At 48.4% G+C, this 18,916-nt stretch overlaps 1 protein-coding gene across 1 annotated transcript in view; it reads right to left on the bottom strand.

Annotated features, from left to right (window-relative positions):
- C3 (complement C3) overlaps window positions 1–18,916 on the bottom strand; it is a 63,683-nt gene that overhangs the window by 38,044 nt on the left and 6,723 nt on the right. Inside the window, exons 6-16 of the mRNA XM_029584745.1 lie at window positions 17,593–17,675; window positions 15,640–15,727; window positions 14,314–14,416; window positions 13,709–13,829; window positions 11,502–11,617; window positions 11,016–11,162; window positions 10,016–10,228; window positions 9,324–9,527; window positions 8,690–8,851; window positions 2,473–2,602; window positions 82–153 (exon numbers count right to left, since the gene is read on the bottom strand). Coding sequence (XP_029440605.1) covers window positions 82–153; window positions 2,473–2,602; window positions 8,690–8,851; window positions 9,324–9,527; window positions 10,016–10,228; window positions 11,016–11,162; window positions 11,502–11,617; window positions 13,709–13,829; window positions 14,314–14,416; window positions 15,640–15,727; window positions 17,593–17,675 — 1,439 coding nt within the window. The remainder of the gene's footprint in view (window positions 1–81; window positions 154–2,472; window positions 2,603–8,689; window positions 8,852–9,323; window positions 9,528–10,015; window positions 10,229–11,015; window positions 11,163–11,501; window positions 11,618–13,708; window positions 13,830–14,313; window positions 14,417–15,639; window positions 15,728–17,592; window positions 17,676–18,916) is intronic.

Below are 18,916 nucleotides of genomic sequence, written 5' to 3'. Positions count from 1 at the left end.
CAGCAGTGCAAGCCGCACACTCACACACATGGCCTGTGCACAGCCATGAACTGATTCTTTCTATTTCTTTCTAACACTCACCTTTACTAGCCTTAGCCTCAATAAGCTGGACTGAGCGTCGCCTACGTTTTCCAGGCTGTGGACATGATGGATCTGCAAAGAAATAACAATGATACATCATTTCAGAGGGAGGCATGGGACTGGCATATCTGGCTCTGAGTGATAGACACAGACTTTCTTACATAGGAGGTTCTGAGTCACGAGTCACATGTATCTGTGTATCCTCATGCATGCACTCTTAGATAGGAGGTTCTGAGTCACGAGTCACATGTATCTGTGTATCCTCGTTTTTGCACTCTTAGATAGGAGGTTCTGAGTCACGAGTCACATGTATCTGTGTATCCTCGTGTATGCACTCTTAGATAGGAGGTTCTGAGTCACGAGTCACATGTATCTGTGTACCCTCGTGCATGCACTCTTAGATAGGAGGTTCTGAGTCACGAGTCACATATCTGTGTATCCTCGTGTATGCACTCTTAGATAGGAGGTTCTGAGTCATGAGTCACATGTATCTGTGTATCCTCGTGCATGCACTCTTAGATAGGAGGTTCTGAGTCACGAGTCACATGTATCTGTGTATCCTCGTGCATGCACTCTTAGATAGGAGGTTCTGAGTCATGAGTCACATGTATCTGTGTATCCTCATGCATGCACTCTTTGATAGGAGGTTCTGAGTCACGAGTCACATGTATCTGTGTATCCTCGTGCATGCACTCTTAGATAGGAGGTTCTGAGTCACGAGTTACATATAACTGTGTATCCTCGTGCATGCACTCTTAGATAGGTGGCTCTGAGTCACGAGTCACATGTATCTGTGTATCCTCGTGCATGCACTCTTAGATAGGAGGTTCTGAGTCACGAGTCACATGTATCTGTGTACCCTCGTGCATGCACTCTTAGATAGGAGGTTCTGAGTCACGAATCACATGTATCTGTGTACCCTCGTGCATGCACTCTTAGATAGGAGGTTCTGAGTCACGAGTCACATATCTGTGTATCCTCGTGTATGCACTCTTAGATAGGAGGTTCTGAGTCATGAGTCACATGTATCTGTGTATCCTCGTGCATGCACTCTTAGATAGGAGGTTCTGAGTCACGAGTCACATGTATCTGTGTATCCTCGTGCATGCACTCTTAGATAGGAGGTTCTGAGTCATGAGTCACATGTATCTGTGTATCCTCGTGCATGCACTCTTAGATAGGAGGTTCTGAGTCACGAGTTACATGTATCTGTGTATCCTCGTGCATGCACTCTTAGATAGGAGGTTCTGAGTCACGAGTTACATATAACTGTGTATCCTCGTGCATGCACTCTTAGATAGGTGGCTCTGAGTCACGAGTCACATGTATCTGTGTATCCTCGTGCATGCACTCTTAGATAGGAGGTTCTGAGTCACGAGTCACATGTATCTGTGTACCCTCGTGCATGCACTCTTAGATAGGAGGTTCTGAGTCACGAATCACATGTATCTGTGTACCCTCGTGCATGCACTCTTAGATAGGAGGTTCTGAGTCACGAGTCACATGTATCTGTGTATCCTCGTGCATGCACTCTTAGATAGGAGGTTCTGAGTCACGAGTCACATGTATCTGTGTATCCTCGTGCATGCACTCTTAGATAGGAGGTTCTGAGTCACGAGTCACATGTATCTGTGTATCCTCGTGCATGCACTCCTAGATAGGAGGTTCTGAGTCACGAGTCACATGTATCTGTGTACCCTCGTGCATGCACTCCTGGATAGGAGGTTCTGAGTCACGAGTCACATGTATCTGTGTACCCTCGTGCATGCACCCTTAGATAGGAGGTTCTGAGTCACGAGTCACATGTATCTGTGTATCCTCGTGCATGCACCCTTAGATAGGAGGTTCTGAGTCACGAGTCACATGTATCTGTGTACCCTCGTGCATGCACTCTTAGATAGGAGGTTCTGAGTCACGAGTCACATGTATCTGTGTACCCTCGTGCATGCACTCTTAGATAGGAGGTTCTGAGTCACGAGTCACATGTATCTGTGTACCCTCGTGCATGCACTCTTAGATAGGAGGTTCTGAGTCACGAGTCACATGTATCTGTGTACCCTCGTGCATGCACTCTTAGATAGGAGGTTCTGAGTCACGAGTCACATATATCTGTGTATCCTCGTGCATGCACTCTTAGATAGGAGGTTCTGAGTCACGAGTCACATATATCTGTGTATCCTTGTGCATGCACTTTCTCTTTGATAGGAAGTTCTGTGTCATGAGTTATATAGAGTATCTCTTTGTGCTTCTGCACAAACTTCCTTCCTTTGGTAGTTAGTACTTGCCAGGTTCTTATGGCCTGGATTGGCCACTGTTGGAAACAGGACACTGGACTTGAAGGACCCTTGGTCTGACCCAGTATGGTATGTTCATATGTTCTTACTATGATACCTGATCTCTGAGGGGTTGAAATCTGAAAATTTGTTTCCAGAGCTAGTCCAGCATCATTAAACACCCCAACATGGTTCATTCCACTTCCTGGCGTGCAGCCAATGTCATTCTTCTCCACAGCATCCAATACCTGCAAAAAAAAGCTTGGAGTTCAAATTTAGCCTCACACGTCTGTCGTGTCCCACTCTAGTGTGATATAATTACTCTGCAGTTGTAACACCGCATAATAATGACACTGAAGTCTTACTGCAGCCTGTGATGGTAACACAGAGGCATGGATGCTGGACCGAGGGGTCAGGGGTCCACTTTGATGCTGAGGAGTTTTAAGAGTATTAAAAACTGGAGAGTAACATTCTACACTAATTTCTGAGCCAGAGCTGAATTTAGCAGGGCCCACAGTTTCAGTTAAGTTTGTGCTCGCTAAAGAATAGGGTGATAACATCTAATCAGCACATTGACACCCCATTTGGATATTCTGTATTTGCATTCATTTTCAGTGCATTCCCAAATTACCATAAATTCTTATCCTTTAGAGGTCAATAATGTGCCTAGGAGGGAAGCTTACATTCTGTACCCATGGGACCGGAAACTCATTTTAAACAGGAGTCTCCCTTTAAAATTGTGCCTGGCACACAATGCGGCCATGTTTTTTTCTCACATGCTTTGCAGCTGGCATGGAGGGAGGTGCAAATAACGCAGGTGAGGTTTCACACAGATTTGAAAGGCAAATCTTCATGTGCTCTTTCACGCCTCCGACCTATCACTGTGCTTTTTCTCTGCATGGAGACTGATGCATGCAGCTAAACAGGCAGTGCACAGATTTTAACATAAATATCGGGAGGGGGAAGAATTTTCAAGGCAGCTTTTAACACGGATAAGCTCAATTCTCCCTTGTAAAAAGCTATGAATGTTACCCCCATATCATTTATGCCACTGCTTAGCACGCAGAGAGAAAGGCTTAACGCATGTGTGGTTAGCATCCGCTTAGCCTGAGACAGGATCAGCGCATTTGAGACCTACCGTACAACTAAGCATGTGGTGTTATTCATGCAGTGCAACAGAAAGACAGTGAGTTATTGCACCATGCTGTGAGATGTTTAGCACGTGTGTTATTCATGCAGTGTAACAGGACAGTCTGTATTACAGCACCATGCTGTGAGATGTTTAGCACGTGTGCTATTCATGCAGTGCAACAGAAAGACAGTGAGTTATTGCACCATGCTGTGAGATGTTTAGCACGTGTGTTATTCATGCAGTGTAATAGAAGGATAGTCTGTATTATTGCACCATGCTGTGAGATGTTTAGCACGTGTGTTATTCGTGCAGTGCAATAGAAGGATAGTCTGTATTATTGTACCATGCTGTGAGATGTTTAGCACGTGTGTTATTCGTGCAGTGCAATAGAAGGACAGTCTGTATTACAGCACCATGCCGTGAGATGTTTAGCACGTGTGTTATTCTTGCAGTGCAATAGAAGGATAGTCTCTAATATTGTACCATGCTGTGAGATGTTTAGCACGTGTGTTATTCATGCAGTGCAATAGAAGGATAGTCTGTATTACAGCACCATGCTGTGAGATGTTTAGCACGTGTGCTATTCATGCAGTGCAACAGAAAGACAGTGAGTTATTGCACCATGCTGTGAGATGTTTAGCACGTGTGTTATTCATGCAGTGTAATAGAAGGATAGTCTGTATTATTGCACCATGCTGTGAGATGTTTAGCACGTGTGTTATTCGTGCAGTGCAATAGAAGGATAGTCTGTATTATTGTACCATGCTGTGAGATGTTTAGCACGTGTGTTATTCGTGCAGTGCAATAGAAGGACAGTCTGTATTACAGCACCATGCCGTGAGATGTTTAGCACGTGTGTTATTCTTGCAGTGCAATAGAAGGATAGTCTCTAATATTGTACCATGCTGTGAGATGTTTAGCACGTGTGTTATTCGTGCAGTGCAATAGAAGGATAGTCTGTATTATTGCACCATGCTGTGAGATGTTTAGCACGTGTGTTATTCGTGCAGTGCAATAGAAGGATAGTCTGTATTATTGTACCATGCCGTGAGATGTTTAGCACGTGTGTTATTCGTGCAGTGCAATAGAAGGATAGTCTCTAATATTGTACCATGCTGTGAGATGTTTAGCACGTGTGTTATTCTTGCAGTGCAATAGAAGGATAGTCTCTATTATTGTACCATGCTGTGAGATGTTTAGCACGTGTGCTATTCTTGCAGTGCAATAGAAGGATAGTCTCTAATATTGTACCATGCTGTGAGATGTTTAGCACGTGTGTTATTCGTGCAGTGCAATAGAAGGACAGTCTGTATTATTGTACCATGCTGTGAGATGTTTAGCACGTGTGTTATTCGTGCAGTGCAATAGAAGGACAGTGAGTTATTGTACCATGCTGTGAGATGTTTAGCACGTGTGTTATTCATGCAGTGCAATAGAAGGATAGTCTGTATTACAGCACCATGCTGTGAGATGTTTAGCACGTGTGTTATTCGTGCAGTGCAATAGAAGGACAGTCTGTATTATTGTACCATGCTGTGAGATGTTTAGCACGTGTGTTATTCGTGCAGTGCAATAGAAGGACAATCTGTATTACTGCACCATGCTGTGAGATGTTTAGCACGTGTGTTATTCCTAGAGTGCAGGAGAAGGATAGTCTGTATTATCGCACCATGCTGTGAGATGTTTAGCACGTGTGTTATTCATGCAGTGTAACAGGACAGTCTGTATTATCGCACCATGCTGTGAGATGTTTAGCACATGTGTTATTCCTAGAGTGCAGGAGAAGGACAGTCTGTATTATCGCACCATACTGTGAGATGTTTAGCACGTGTGTTATTCGTGCAGTGCAATAGAAGGATAGTCTGTATTATTGCACCATGCTGTGAGATATTTAGCACGTGTGTTATTCGTGCAGTGCAATAGAAGGACAGTCTGTATTATTGTACCATGCTGTGAGATGTTTAGCACGTGTGTTATTCGTGCAGTGCAATAGAAGGACAGTCTGAATTACTGCACCATGCTGTGAGATGTTTAGCACGTGTGTTATTCATGCAGTGTAACAGGACAGTCTGTATTATCGCACCATGCTGTGAGATGTTTAGCACATGTGTTATTCCTAGAGTGCAGGAGAAGGACAGTCTGTATTATCGCACCATGCTGTGAGATGTTTAGCACGTGTGTTATTCATGCAGTGTAATAGAAGGATAGTCTGTATTATTGTACCATGCTGTGAGATGTTTAGCACGTGTGTTATTCATGCAGTGTAATAGAAGGATAGTCTGTATTATTGTACCATGCTGTGAGATGTTTAGCACGTGTGTTATTCATGCAGTGTAATAGAAGGATAGTCTGTATTATTGTACCATGCTGTGAGATGTTTAGCACGTGTGTTATTTGTGCAGTGCAATAGAAGGACAGTCTGTATTACTGCACCATGCTGTGAGATGTTTAGCACGTGTGTTATTCGTGCAGTGCAATAGAAGGACAGTCTGTATTATATTACCATGCTGTGAGATGTTTAGCACGTGTGTTATTCGTGCAGTGCAATAGAAGGACAGTCTGTATTATCGCACCATGGTGTGAGATGTTTAGCACGTGTGTTATTCGTGCAGTGCAATAGAAGGACAGTCTGTATTATTGTACCATGCTGTGAGATGTTTAGCACGTGTGTTATTCGTTCAGTGCAGGAGAAGAACAGTTTGTATTACTGCACCATGCTGTGAGATGTTTAGCACGTGTGTTATTCATGCAGTGCAATAGAAGGATAGTCTGTATTACTGCACCATGCTGTGAGATGTTTAGCACGTGTGTTATTTGTGCAGTGCAATACAAGGATAGTCTGTATTACAGCACCATGCTGTGAGATGTTTAGCACGTGTGTTATTCCTAGAGTGCAGGAGAAGGATAGACTGTATTATCGCACCATGCTGTGAAATGTTTAGCACGTGTGTTATTCATGCAGTGTAACAGGACAGTCTGTATTACTGCACCATGCTGTGAGATGTTTAGCACGTGTGTTATTCATGCAGTGCAATAGAAGGATAGTCTCTATTATTGTACCATGCTGTGAGATGTTTAGCACGTGTGTTATTCTTGCAGTGCAATAGAAGGATAGTCTCTATTATTGTACCATGCTGTGAGATGTTTAGCACGTGTGTTATTCAGAGAGTGCAATAGAAGGATAGTCTCTATTATTGTACCATGCTGTGAGATGTTTAGCACGTGTGTTATTCGTGCAGTGCAATAGAAGGATAGTCTGTATTATTGTACCATGCTGTGAGATGTTTAGCACGTGTGTTATTCGTGCAGTGCAATACTATCGCACCATGCTGTGAGATGTTTAGCACGTGTGTTATTCGTGCAGTGTAACAGGACAGTCTGTATTATATTACCATGCTGTGAGATGTTTACCACGTGTGTTATTCGTGCAGTGCAATAGAAGGACAGTATGTATTATCGCACCATGCTGTGAGATGTTTAGCACGTGTGTTATTCGTGCAGTGTAACAGGACAGTCTGTATTATTGCACCATGCTGTGAGATGTTTAGCACGTGTGTTATTCGTGCAGTGCAATAGAAGGACAGTCTGTATTATCGCACCATGCTGTGAGATGTTTAGCACGTGTGTTATTCGTGCAGTGCAATAGAAGGACAGTCTGTATTATCGCACCATGCTGTGAGATGTTTAGCATGTGTGTTATTCGTGCAGTGCAATAGAAGCATAGTCTGTATTATCGCACCATGCTGTGGGATGTTTAGCACGTGTGTTATTCGTGCAGTGCAATAGAAGCATAGTCTGTATTATCGCACCATGCTGTGAGATGTTTAGCACGTGTGTTATTCGTGCAGTGCAATAGAAGCATAGTCTGTATTATCGCACCATGCTGTGAGATGTTTAGCACGTGTGTTATTCGTGCAGTGCAATAGAAGGATAGCCTGTATTATCGCACAATGCTGTGAGATGTTTAGCACGTGTGTTATTCGTGCAGTGCAATAGAAGGATAGTCTGTATTATCGCACAATGCTGTGAGATGCTTAGCACGTGTGTTATTCGTGCAGTGCAATACAAGGATAGTCTGTATTATCGCACAATGCTGTGAGATGTTTAGCACGTGTGTTATTCGTGCAGTGCAATACAAGGATAGTCTGTATTATCGCACAATGCTGTGAGATGCTTAGCACGTGTGTTATTCGTGCAGTGCAATAGAAGGACAGTCTCTATTATCGTACCATGCTGTGAGATGTTTAGCACGAGTGTTATTCGTGCAGTGCAATAGAAGGACAGTCTGTATTATCGCACCATGCTGTGAGATGTTTAGCACGTGTGTTATTCGTGCAGTGCAATAGAAGGACAGTCTGTATTATCGCACCATGCTGTGAGATGTTTAGCACGTGTGTTATTCGTGCAGTGCAATAGAAGGACAGTCTGTATTATCGCACCATGCTGTGAGATGTTTAGCACGTGTGTTATTCGTGCAGTGCAATAGAAGGACAGTCTGTATTACAGCACCATGCCGTGAGATGTTTAGCACATGTGTTATTCGTGCAGTGCAATACAAGGACAGTCTGTATTACAGCACCATGCCGTGAGATGTTTAGCACATGTGTTATTCGTGCAGTGCAATACAAGGATAGTCTGTATTACAGCACCATGCCGTGAGATGTTTAGCACGTGTGTTATTCGTGCAGTGCAGGAGAAGGATAGTCTGTATTACAGCACCATGCTGTGAGATGTTTAGCACGTGTGTTATTCATGCAGTGTAACAGGACAGTCTGTATTATCGCACCATGCTGTGAGATGTTTAGCACGTGTGTTATTCGTGTAGTGCAATAAAAGGACAGTCTGTATTATCGCACCATGCTGTGAGATGTTTAGCACGTGTGTTATTCGTGCAGTGCAATAGAAGGACAGTCTGTATTATTGTACCATGCTGTGAGATGTTTAGCACGTGTGTTATTCGTGCAGTGCAATAGAAGGACAGTCTGTATTACAGCACCATGCCGTGAGATGTTTAGCACATGTGTTATTCGTGCAGTGCAATACAAGGATAGTCTGTATTACAGCACCATGCCGTGAGATGTTTAGCACATGTGTTATTCGTGCAGTGCAATACAAGGATAGTCTGTATTACAGCACCATGCTGTGAGATGTTTAGCACGTGTGTTATTTGTGCAGTGTAACAGGACAATCTGCATTAACGCACCTTCTTTTGAGATATTTTGTGCTCCTTGTTCAGAACGAAGACTCCTTTATCCACAGCCACAAAACCGACCCTGGCTTTGTGATCGCCTTTCACCTTCAGCTTCAGGGACTTGCCCGGTTCATGGATCCTGTTATCTGCGTCTGTTGCGCCAGTGACCACAAGCTGTTTGAAAGACAGTCAGACCTATTAGCTTGTCATTTGCGGGCAAAGCATTTCTCCTTTCTGTTTACAAGAAATCGTTTCGATCCGAAGAGGAAAATATGGGGAATTTGATTTCATGGACTGTTCCTCTTAGGCAGCCTTTGCTGTCTTGAATCTGGATTTTCAGGCACAGAACAGAAGGACTGGCGGCACAAATTTTAAATGTGACTTATTTCGTTTCTACATGCCAGGGGTAACAACATGGGAGCACTTTACAAGAATAACACAGTATATACCTATAAACGTGGCACTTCTGAGCAGGGAAACAGCAGCTGCAATGCGTGTCCATTTCCGCAGGCCTCCCGCGGCAGTAGAAAAAGCAGCAGATTATCTACTCCCACGATTCAACCCACCCAGAAGTAATAGCCCTGGGAGCGCGGCCGCAACGTTGATACAGTCCCCCTCTCCCCTGCTGTAACCTAAGCATCCTTACCGTTCCCATGCAGGTGTCCTTGACATCCACCCAGACCGAGTCTGCCACAATCTCCTTCACGCCTCCTCTCTCCAGGTAGTAATAAGCCACGACACGGAAAGACGGGATGAACTGCGGAGTTATACTCAGGGTCATCGTGACAGGGTTTTGTCCAGGCAGCCTGGCCTGCCTTCCTGATTTAAGGATCTTCCCTTTATTCATTATCTGATGAAATGGAAAAACATCTTGAGGCCGGGGCAGGAGTTCCAAGCGTTGACTTAAATCACCAAACGTCATCCCTCCTTCTACTGAGTCCTCTCCCAGTCCTGGCTCACTCGTGAGCTATCCCCTCAGGAATCACCCGGTGGGGCTCCCATCTCCGCTACCTTACACCATGAGGAAGGTGGGTGGGATGGGTCTGCTGACGTATTCTTGTGGTTTTCCAGAAAAAATGTAGGGATTGCAGGTGTTGGGCTCTGATATTATTACCACTGCTTAACATCTCTATAGCACTGCTCAACATACGCAGAGCTGCGCAAACACACGTAAGGGAAGGTCCCTACTCGGTAGAGCTTACAACCCAATCAAGACAAACATACAGGGCATAAAAGGCTTAGGGAATTTCATTTAGTAAGGTAGTGGATAAATTAACTCTTCTTTGCTACTGCAGCTTTCACCTGCTGAACTCCTGTGCGACTCTCACACGTCCTTACCAAGTAGGTGAAGTATTTGACTGAGTTCTGAGCACTCAGGTCATCATTCTTCATGTGGAAGTTCACCGGAAGGTTATTGCCGGGTCTCAGCTCTATGGCGGAGACCCCGATATGGAGGTAGTTCTTGGAGGCGGCTTGCGTTCTATAAGCTTCGGCCAACATGGACGCTACAGCCTGGCGATTTGGTGGCAACTTTGGAGAGTTGGTTCTAACCTGAAACACAGAAGAGGAAGCGATGGCAGAGGAAAGACATGCACAGGGACGGCCCCCGCCTCCACGTCCGGGTAGATAGCATACCCAACCCAACAGGGCCTCCCCCCCTCCAACGAGTAATCTCTAAAACAAAACTGCATTTAACAGAAGGAGCCGGGGAGGCCTCTATCTCAGTTTGGGTGTTGCACATCCCTCAATGCACGTCAACCTTTACGTCTCTCATCAGTCCGCTGGAGAGGGGCTTAGAAATTTTTCCCCACATTTTAATAGATTCTTGGGGCGATAGCTGTGATATATCAGACCTCCTGCTTTGCCAGAATTATTGGTGGTAGGGTGGCATACTCTAAATAATCACTACTATTACTTCTTTCGAAAGTTGTTATTGTTTTTTTAGTGGATGAGCGTTTGCAGAGTGATTTACTCTCATTAACTGGCTGCCAGAAAGGTCTCCTCCCTCCACGCAGGATCTTCCCTGGGAGTACATTCGGGGGGGGGGGGGGGGGAGTTAAGGTACGCACCTAGATGGCGTTTTCTAATCTTCACGTGCACTTTTGTAGCAAAATCCTACCCACCCTGTACCCAAGGACTGCCCATGACATGCGCCGCACCCTGTTCCATCACGCCCACGCTTTTGTTTCCGTTCCTTAAGCAAATGTGCACACAGATCTCTGCAACATCCCAACAACAGAAGGAGCACAGCTGGTGCTCTTCACCCTTCTCCAAGGTACTCAACGTATGCGTCAACTGTGCAGCCCGCACACTCACAGGAGCGTGAGGGGGTGCTTACGGTAATCTGTAGCTGGTTCACATTAGCCTGTGTGTTGATTGTCAGTTTTGTGGTTCCATCTTCCTGAGTTGTTCCAGAAACCTGTCCATCATCGGTTTGTACTGGGATTCTGTGAGCAGGAGAGCCATCAGGATTTGTTACGTAGACCTAAAATGAAGGTGGAATACCGTGAAGCATAGGTCACCTGCAGAGACTGGCATGGCTCCTGAGAGAGGAAAAAGGGCCTCTGAGAACGGCAGCAAATCAAATTCTCTCTGTGCGTGATGCTCACTAGGGAGCACACAAGAATCATGTTCTGTATTACCCACAAAATCACAGTGTGTCGCACAAACCTCACACCTTCGCAGTACCACTGTGAGTCACACAAACTCACAATTTTATCTCAGGGTCACAGTGTGTGTCACCACATTCAGACAGAAATGGGCAATGATTCTAGAAGGAGCTTCAGTAGGAAAACAAAGTATATAAAGTGAGACCAAAGGTTACCATAAGGTCAAAGGGCATGCCAGGCTTCATAAACTTGGGTGTTCTTGTAAAGAGGATTTTGTATGGTGAAGTCACAATTTGAATTCCTGTCCGTTCGGCTTCCACCATGTCACTTCCTGCAAAGAAACACATGCATTAAAAAAAAACCGGCAGAAGACTCTCCATGGAAGGAAGCATGTGGAAGGCTCTCTACCTTACTCCCCATGGAAGGAAGCATGTGGAAGACTCTCTACCTTACCCCTCATGGAAAGAAGCATGTGGAAGGCTCTCTACCTTACTCCCCATCGAAAGAAGCATGTGGAAGGCTCTCTCTCTTACTCCCCATGGAAGGAAGCATGTGGAAGGATCTCTACCTTACTCCCCATGGAAGGAAGCATGTGGAAGGCTCTCTATCTTACTCCTCATGGAAGAAAGCATGTGGAAGGCTCTCTACCTTACTCCTCATTTTATTTTATTTATTTAATATATATTTCTATACCGGACTTCACGAATAGAATTCACATCAGGCCGGTTTACATGGAACTTAGGGGATGAACAAGTGTAACCAAAAACGAGAAGGCTGAATCAAGCAAAGTTACATAAAACAAGGGCATTGAACTTGGGGGCTAGAGTAGCCAGGAAGAAAGGTAGAGCGGAAAAGCAACAAATAAATAATATATAACTGGTTATGAGATTGGTAATTATCTCATAACCATGGAAAGAAGCATGTGGAAGGCTCTCTTCCTTACTCCCCATGGAAAGAAGCATGTGGAAGACTCTCTACCTTACTCCTCATGGAAAGAAGCATGTGGAAGGCTCTCTACCTTACTCCCCATCGAAAGAAGCATGTGGAAGGCTCTCTCTCTTACTCCCCGTGGAAGGAAGCATGTGGAAGCATCTCTACCTTACTCCCCATGGAAGGAAGCATGTGGAAGGCTCTCTATCTTACTCCTCATGGAAGAAAGCATGTGGAAGGTTTTCTACCTTACTCCTCATGGAAAGAAGCATGTGGAAGACTCTCTTCCTTACTCCCCAAGGAAAGAAGCATGTGGAAGGCTCTCTTCCTTACTCCCCATGGAAGGAGGCATGTGGAAGGCTCTCTACCTTACTCCCCATGGAAGGAAGCATGTGGAAGGCTCTCTACCTTACTCCCCATGGAAGGAAGCATGTGGAAGGCACATCACTCCTCATGAAAGGAAGCAGGCGGAAGGCTCTTCACATCATGTGTAAGTAGGCTCCTAATTTTAAGAGGTTACTCAAGCACAGGTAGCGTACGTGTCTTCCACAGGACCTTGCTGGCTTTTATGCACATATGGCAGCGAATTTCAAATCATGCTCAGGCAACTCACATTCCCAGTTTTGCAATTAGTCCACCAGTTTATCCAGTTAATAGCAAGATCTTTCAGATCTCTTTAGTTCTTCATCCTACCTGCCTCCCCCCCCCCCCCAGTTGACCCAGACCCCCTCCCTGTTCTAAAAGCCCTAGAACTGGAGATGTTCAGCCTTGCTCCTCCTCAAGAGCAGCATTAAAGATCTGAGGGTATCCAGCGTAAGCGCGCTGCAGTTTTCGGTTTTAAAATCTAAGTCTTGGCCCCACCCTGCAATGCCCATGCCCGCCTCTTTTCTACCCCCGAATTTCTTATGCACGCGCGGGTGCAGAGGCGAGTATTTTGCAGCTTTATAAAATCCGTGCTGCTGGCCCACAACCCACATGGCTCACACGTATGGGGGGGGGGGGGCCATTTCTGTGCGAACAATGCTTTTTTAAATCAACCTGAACGTGGGGTGTCTGGGGAAAAGAGGGGCTTCCAAATTACTCCTGCCCCGTGTGGTCCTCCACGTGTTTGCGGTAGGGGCCTCAGGGAGGGAGATAGAAGCTGCCTACAGATGTGGCAGAAGTGGGTGAAGGAAGGGGGTGAATCGCTAGCCTTGACAGGACCAGAGGTGCCACATTTGATGGTGATTAGAGGGACTTTCCACCTTCCACTTCCTGTCTGCCTGGAGCCTCCCAAATATCTTTAGTGAAGTTTCAAAGCTGCCCAGACGCCTCCTTTCCCAGCAGACGGTATTCAGGAAATGGTGTTGTGAAAGCCCGACCTTCAGCCGCCGCTTACCTAAAGGAGACCCAGACCTCCAGGGTCGTCTGCTAAGCCTGCACTGTAAGAAGCAGGGCCCTTTCACCTTCCAGCCCTGCGCTCTCTCCCTGCAGGCAGAAAACTGCCACCCACCTGTGTCCGTTAAAACCGTCACCGTGACAAAGAGGCTATGGCCCAGCAGCTCGTTCAAGTCCCGGAACTGCGACTTCAGCATCTCCCTTTCCAGCTTCGCTTGGCCTTCTCCATTTTTTATCTACGAGAAACGAGAGAAACATTTGACGCCGGGCCCAAGAGGGATGGATTCCGGGAAGCCCGCGAGGAACAGGCGGAGGGCGGCCGCACTGTGGCACACAACGCAGCCAGCAGCGCCCAAGGGATCGACCCCCCCTCGCCATGTGGGAGACGTCCACCGAAGAAAAGGTGCGAAAATCCTTTAAAAATCAGAGGAGAGCAGTCACAGACGTCCACCCCAGGGGGCTTCCCTCTTTCCTTAAAATGAAGGGGCTTGTTCTTTACAGCTTGTAGAAGGACTTCCACATCTGCTGCCTTCCCTGCTTAAAACTTAAACCAAACCCCTGCTCAGCCGGGTTATTATCTGACAACGCACGAAGTGAGCCCAGCAGCGAACGCGCCTTAAAGGGGCCGGGGACTGGCCTTCAGAGTTGGGTGACCCGCTGATCAATTTCCAAGTCTTCCGCTCCGAGAAAGAAGGGGATATCGGGTGCCGGCACACTTACTTCAATCCTGCGGAGGGACTGCGGGATGCTCTTCTTCTCGTCGTCCACCTGAACCCCACAGAGAACGTAGGCCACACCCTCCAAAGACTTCCCGTACAAATACCTGGAGGCGCAGAATGGCAAGGGTTAAGCCTGGACTCCCACGTCCAGGAGCACCTCCACCCTTTTTAAGGGACTTCCCGCCCCCCAGGGCGACACGGAGTACAGGCAGCAACGGGTCCTCCCCCCCCCCCGGAGAGCCAAGCATCCAGGTGGCTGGTGAGGAAGTGGGGGTGAAAGGTAAAACAGGGACTGCGGTGAGGGTGGAAAGGGCTCCGTGAGCTGCACGCGGGGTGATTTAAAGATGGGTGGAGGGGGAGTCTCACGGCTGGAGGCCGCTTCGGAAAGGGAGACGTGCAAACTATTTCATCAACCTGCAAAAAGGACTCGGTTTGGGGGGGAATTCTGCAGACTTTTTAGGAAGAAAATCAAAGCCACTTTCGACAAAGCAGGGAACTGCATCAAGATTCGGAGCAGGTTTCATCGATTTGCAGAAAGGTGCATTGGGCTAATCTGCATATCCTGAAATCTGTGGCAGACTGCGCCAAGTAACTTGGATTTCTCCCCTGATCCGCTGAAATCCACCTGGGTTTCAGGCTGGCCCTTGAAATATCTGTGCACGCCCAGGACTGAGCTCAGCGAGGGCGGGAGCTGTAGGCAAAGGGTCAAGGCGAGAGTTCAGAGAGGCAGCTGGAGTCATCTCCCAGACTCTTAATTTTAGGGTCGAGGGTAAAGCATTTTACAACAGTAAATGGCGCACACTGACTTGAACTTCTGCTAACACTTAAACGGACGATTCATAAAGAGTAGCTTCATGCCACGGTGATAAAGCCTGAAGGATCCCCAGTCCCAAGCTTTATTGTGGATCTGCAGCTTCCACCTCTTGGTCGGGCTGTCCTAGCTATGAGCTATGAGGCCTCCCTGTAGGGTTTGACTCCTCTCCAATTATGTGACAACGACTGTGGTCCAATGTGCTCCGTGTTTAGCCGTTCCTGATCTAGCAGAGGGCCTCAGGTCTGGGCTTCCTATTGCAGAACGCATTACGCAAACCCCCAGGCCGGCTCGTTATAGCTTGGAGGCAATGCCCTTCGTCACAGAGAGGTGGGGTCAGGATAGAAGTCAGAATGTAAGGGGGAAGGAGGCTGCAAACATCTTTGTAGGAGGAGAAGATGCGGCCAATGAGCCGGAGGTTGTGGGTTTGGGGAGTGGAGGAAGGCGCGGGAGAGGAGAGAGAGCGCTCGCAGATCACACTCATGAAATCAGAGTAAAGGAAAAACCGTTCTTCACCTTGCAGAGATGAAAATGTCCAAATCCTCCTGATCAATGTAAAAGAAATTCTCAGATGTTTCCACTTTGACTTCAAAACTGGGCAGGACTGAATAAAAGAAAAAGAAAGAGAAAGGTATGTGAGCCTGTGACACGGAGACAGAGGGCAGAGGAGAGCGCGCCCTCCCTAGCACAGCTCCCTCCCAGCACAGCTCCCTCCCAGCACAGTCCCTCCCAGCACAGTCCCTCCCAGCACAGCACCCTCCCAGCACAGCTCTCTCCCAGCACAGCTCCCTCCCAGCACAGTCCCTCCCAGCACAGCTCCCTCCCAGCACAGTCCCTCCCTAGCACAGCTCCCTCCCAGCACAGCTCCCTCCCAGCACAGCACCCTCCCAGCACAGTCCCTCCCAGCACAGCTCCCTCCCAGCACAGCACCCTCCCAGCACAGCTCTCTCCCAGCACAGTCCCTCCTAGCACAGCACCCTCCCAGCACAGCTCTCTCCCAGCACAGTCCCTCCCAGCACAGCACCCTCCCAGCACAGCTCTCTCCCAGCACAGTCCCTCCCAGCACAGCACCCTCCCAGCACAGCTCTCTCCCAGCACAGTCCCTCCCAGCACAGACCCTCCCAGCACAGCACCCTCCCAGCACAGCACCCTCCCAGCACAGTCCCTCCCAGCACAGTCCCTCCCTAGCACAGCTCCCTCCCTAGCACAGCTCCCTCCCAGCACAGCTCTCTCCCAGCACAGTCCCTCCTAGCACAGTCCCTCCTAGCACAGTCCCTCCTAGCACAGCTCCCTCCCTAGCACAGCTCCCTCCCAGCACAGTCCCTCCCTAGCACAGCTCTCTCCCAGCACAGCTCCCTCCCAGCACAGTCCCTCCCTAGCACAGCTCCCTCCTAGCACAGCTCCCTCCCAGCACAGCTCCCTCCCAGCACAGTCCCCTCCCTAGCACAGCTCCCTCCCAGCACAGCTCCCTCCTAGCACAGTCCCTCCCTAGCACAGTCCCTCCCTAGCACAGCTCCCTCCCAGCACAGTCTCTCCCAGCACAGTCCCCTCCTAGCACAGCTCCCTCCCAGCACAGCTCCCTCCCAGCACAGTCCCTCCCAGCACAGTCCCTCCCTAGCACAGCTCTCTCCCAGCACAGTCCCTCCCTAGCACAGCTCCCTCCCAGCACAGTCCCTCCTAGCACAGCTCCCTCCCAGCACAGCTCCCTCCCAGCACAGCTCTCTCCCAGCACAGCTCCCTCCCAGCACAGTCCCTCCCTAGCACAGCTCCCTCCCAGCACAGCTCTCTCCCAGCACAGTCCCTCCCTAGCACAGCTCTCTCCCAGCACAGCTCCCTCCCAGCACAGCTCCCTCCCTGCACAGTCCCTCCCTAGCACAGCACCCTCCCAGCACAGCTCTCTCCCAGCACAGTCCCTCCCTAGCACAGCTCTCTCCCAGCACAGCTCCCTCCCAGCACAGCTCCCTCCCTGCACAGTCCCCTCCCTAGCACAGCCCCTCCCTAGCACAGCTCCCTCCTAGCACAGCTCCCTCCCAGCACAGCTCCCTCCCAGCACAGCTCCCTCCCAGCACAGCTCCCTCCTAGCACAGTCCCTCCCTAGCACAGTCCCTCCCAGCACAGTCCCTCCCAGCACAGCTCCCTCCCAGCACAGTCCCTCCCAGCACAGTCCCTCCCTAGCACAGCTCTCTCCCAGCACAGTCCCTCCCTAGCACAGCTCCCTCCCAGCACAGCTCCCTCCCAGCACAGCTCCCTCCCAGCACAGTCCCTCCCTAGCACAGCTCCCTCCCTAGCACAGCTCCCTCCCAGCACAGTCCCCTCCTAGCACAGCTCCCTCCCAGCACAGCTCTCTCCCAGCACAGTCCCCTCCTAGCACAGCTCCCTCCTAGCCCAGCTCCCTCCCAGCACAGCTCCCTCCCAGCACAGTCCCTCCTCCTGGTGCACACCCGCTAGGCAGGACTGCACTCTCCCTACCATACTCCTTGACATCAAAGCGAGTGCTGTAGTTCAGTTGCGGGGAATCCTCGTAGTGCGCCAGGATGGTCCAGGTCCCCAAACTGGAAAGGAAAGCATAAGAAACCAATTCCTCATTTCTGTTCTGCTGAATGCAGATGTTCTTCCACTTTATTCTGAGTTTTTGCTTAGCTACACAAGTGAAGATAAAGCGCATTTCATAAGACAATGAGGAGGCCATTTACAGGAGCCTAAGGAAGGACCTTTCTTACAGCTTCATGAAAGGGGGGGTCTGCCAGAGCACCTCACACCCTGCTCGTGTTCAGAAAAGCTTTACAGTAAGGATATTACAAGTGAAATTAGGCTCTCCTTCCTTACTGGTTCCTCATATTTCCTCTCATTTAAACTCCTACCCTAGAGGGCATTTCTGGGCGATGCAGGGGTATATCCTGGCCGGCCCGGAAAGCTGGAGGCAATTATCTGAGACCATCCCCTCAGTACTGCTGCCCGGTCAACAAAGTCCAGCAACCTTTCCCCCCCCTCTACTGAGCTTCAGCCCGTCCCCTAAACCCATCGAACACGGCAGCCGGAGGTCTCTGGCCTTTGCCCCTTTTACTGCTATGAACATGGTATGCCAGCAAAATTAGGGGGAAATGGGGAGAGGGGAGAAGCAGCTAAAGGGATAAGCTCACTATTTTTTGTCCTGAGTTTGAGGTCATGACCCCCTCATGTCCTTAAAGGCCTTGGATGCTTGGGGGGCCTATCCCATGAGGTCTGTTTTATAACGGGTTTAGGTGCCTACATCTAAGCAAATGAATTGCAGGCCTAAATTCAGCTGAAAATCCACCAAAACGTCACCCTTCAAAGTGCGTCATGGCGTTAACGTCCACGATAGCTATCGCAGCATGCGGTGAGAATGCAAATTTGTCAATTTTATTCAAAGGCGCGGGATTGGGGAGTGGTTTGGGAAGGATTAATGAGAATGAGGGGCATTATCCAGAGAGAGAGAGAGCTGCTGGGGTGGCTCACATGGTAGTCAACTATTTATATCACCGTAGGAGAGCCAGCTAATAACTCGAGGAGAGGTTTTGGCACCAGTGTTACATGCAAAGCGAGTCATAAGAACAGCACAGTAGATCTCACTGAAGATTTGGCGAGATTTGAAGCGAGGAAAGTCTCACAAAGATGAGATTTCTGCCGTGTTCTCTCGCCCTGGTTTGATGGACTCTATAACCAGGGTTCTGAGAAGCTAGGGCGAGAGAACTTAAAACTGGTCTTCAAACCCTAAACCACCACCAAAACCTCACCTGGGGTCATTAGCTGCCCTCCTGTAACGATATAAATA

The sequence above is a fragment of the Rhinatrema bivittatum genome, chromosome 19 (genome assembly GCF_901001135.1).
Source record: "Rhinatrema bivittatum chromosome 19, aRhiBiv1.1, whole genome shotgun sequence".
NCBI classification, from domain to species: domain Eukaryota; kingdom Metazoa; phylum Chordata; class Amphibia; order Gymnophiona; family Rhinatrematidae; genus Rhinatrema; species Rhinatrema bivittatum.
This window is presented reverse-complemented; position numbering and strand designations above follow the sequence as displayed.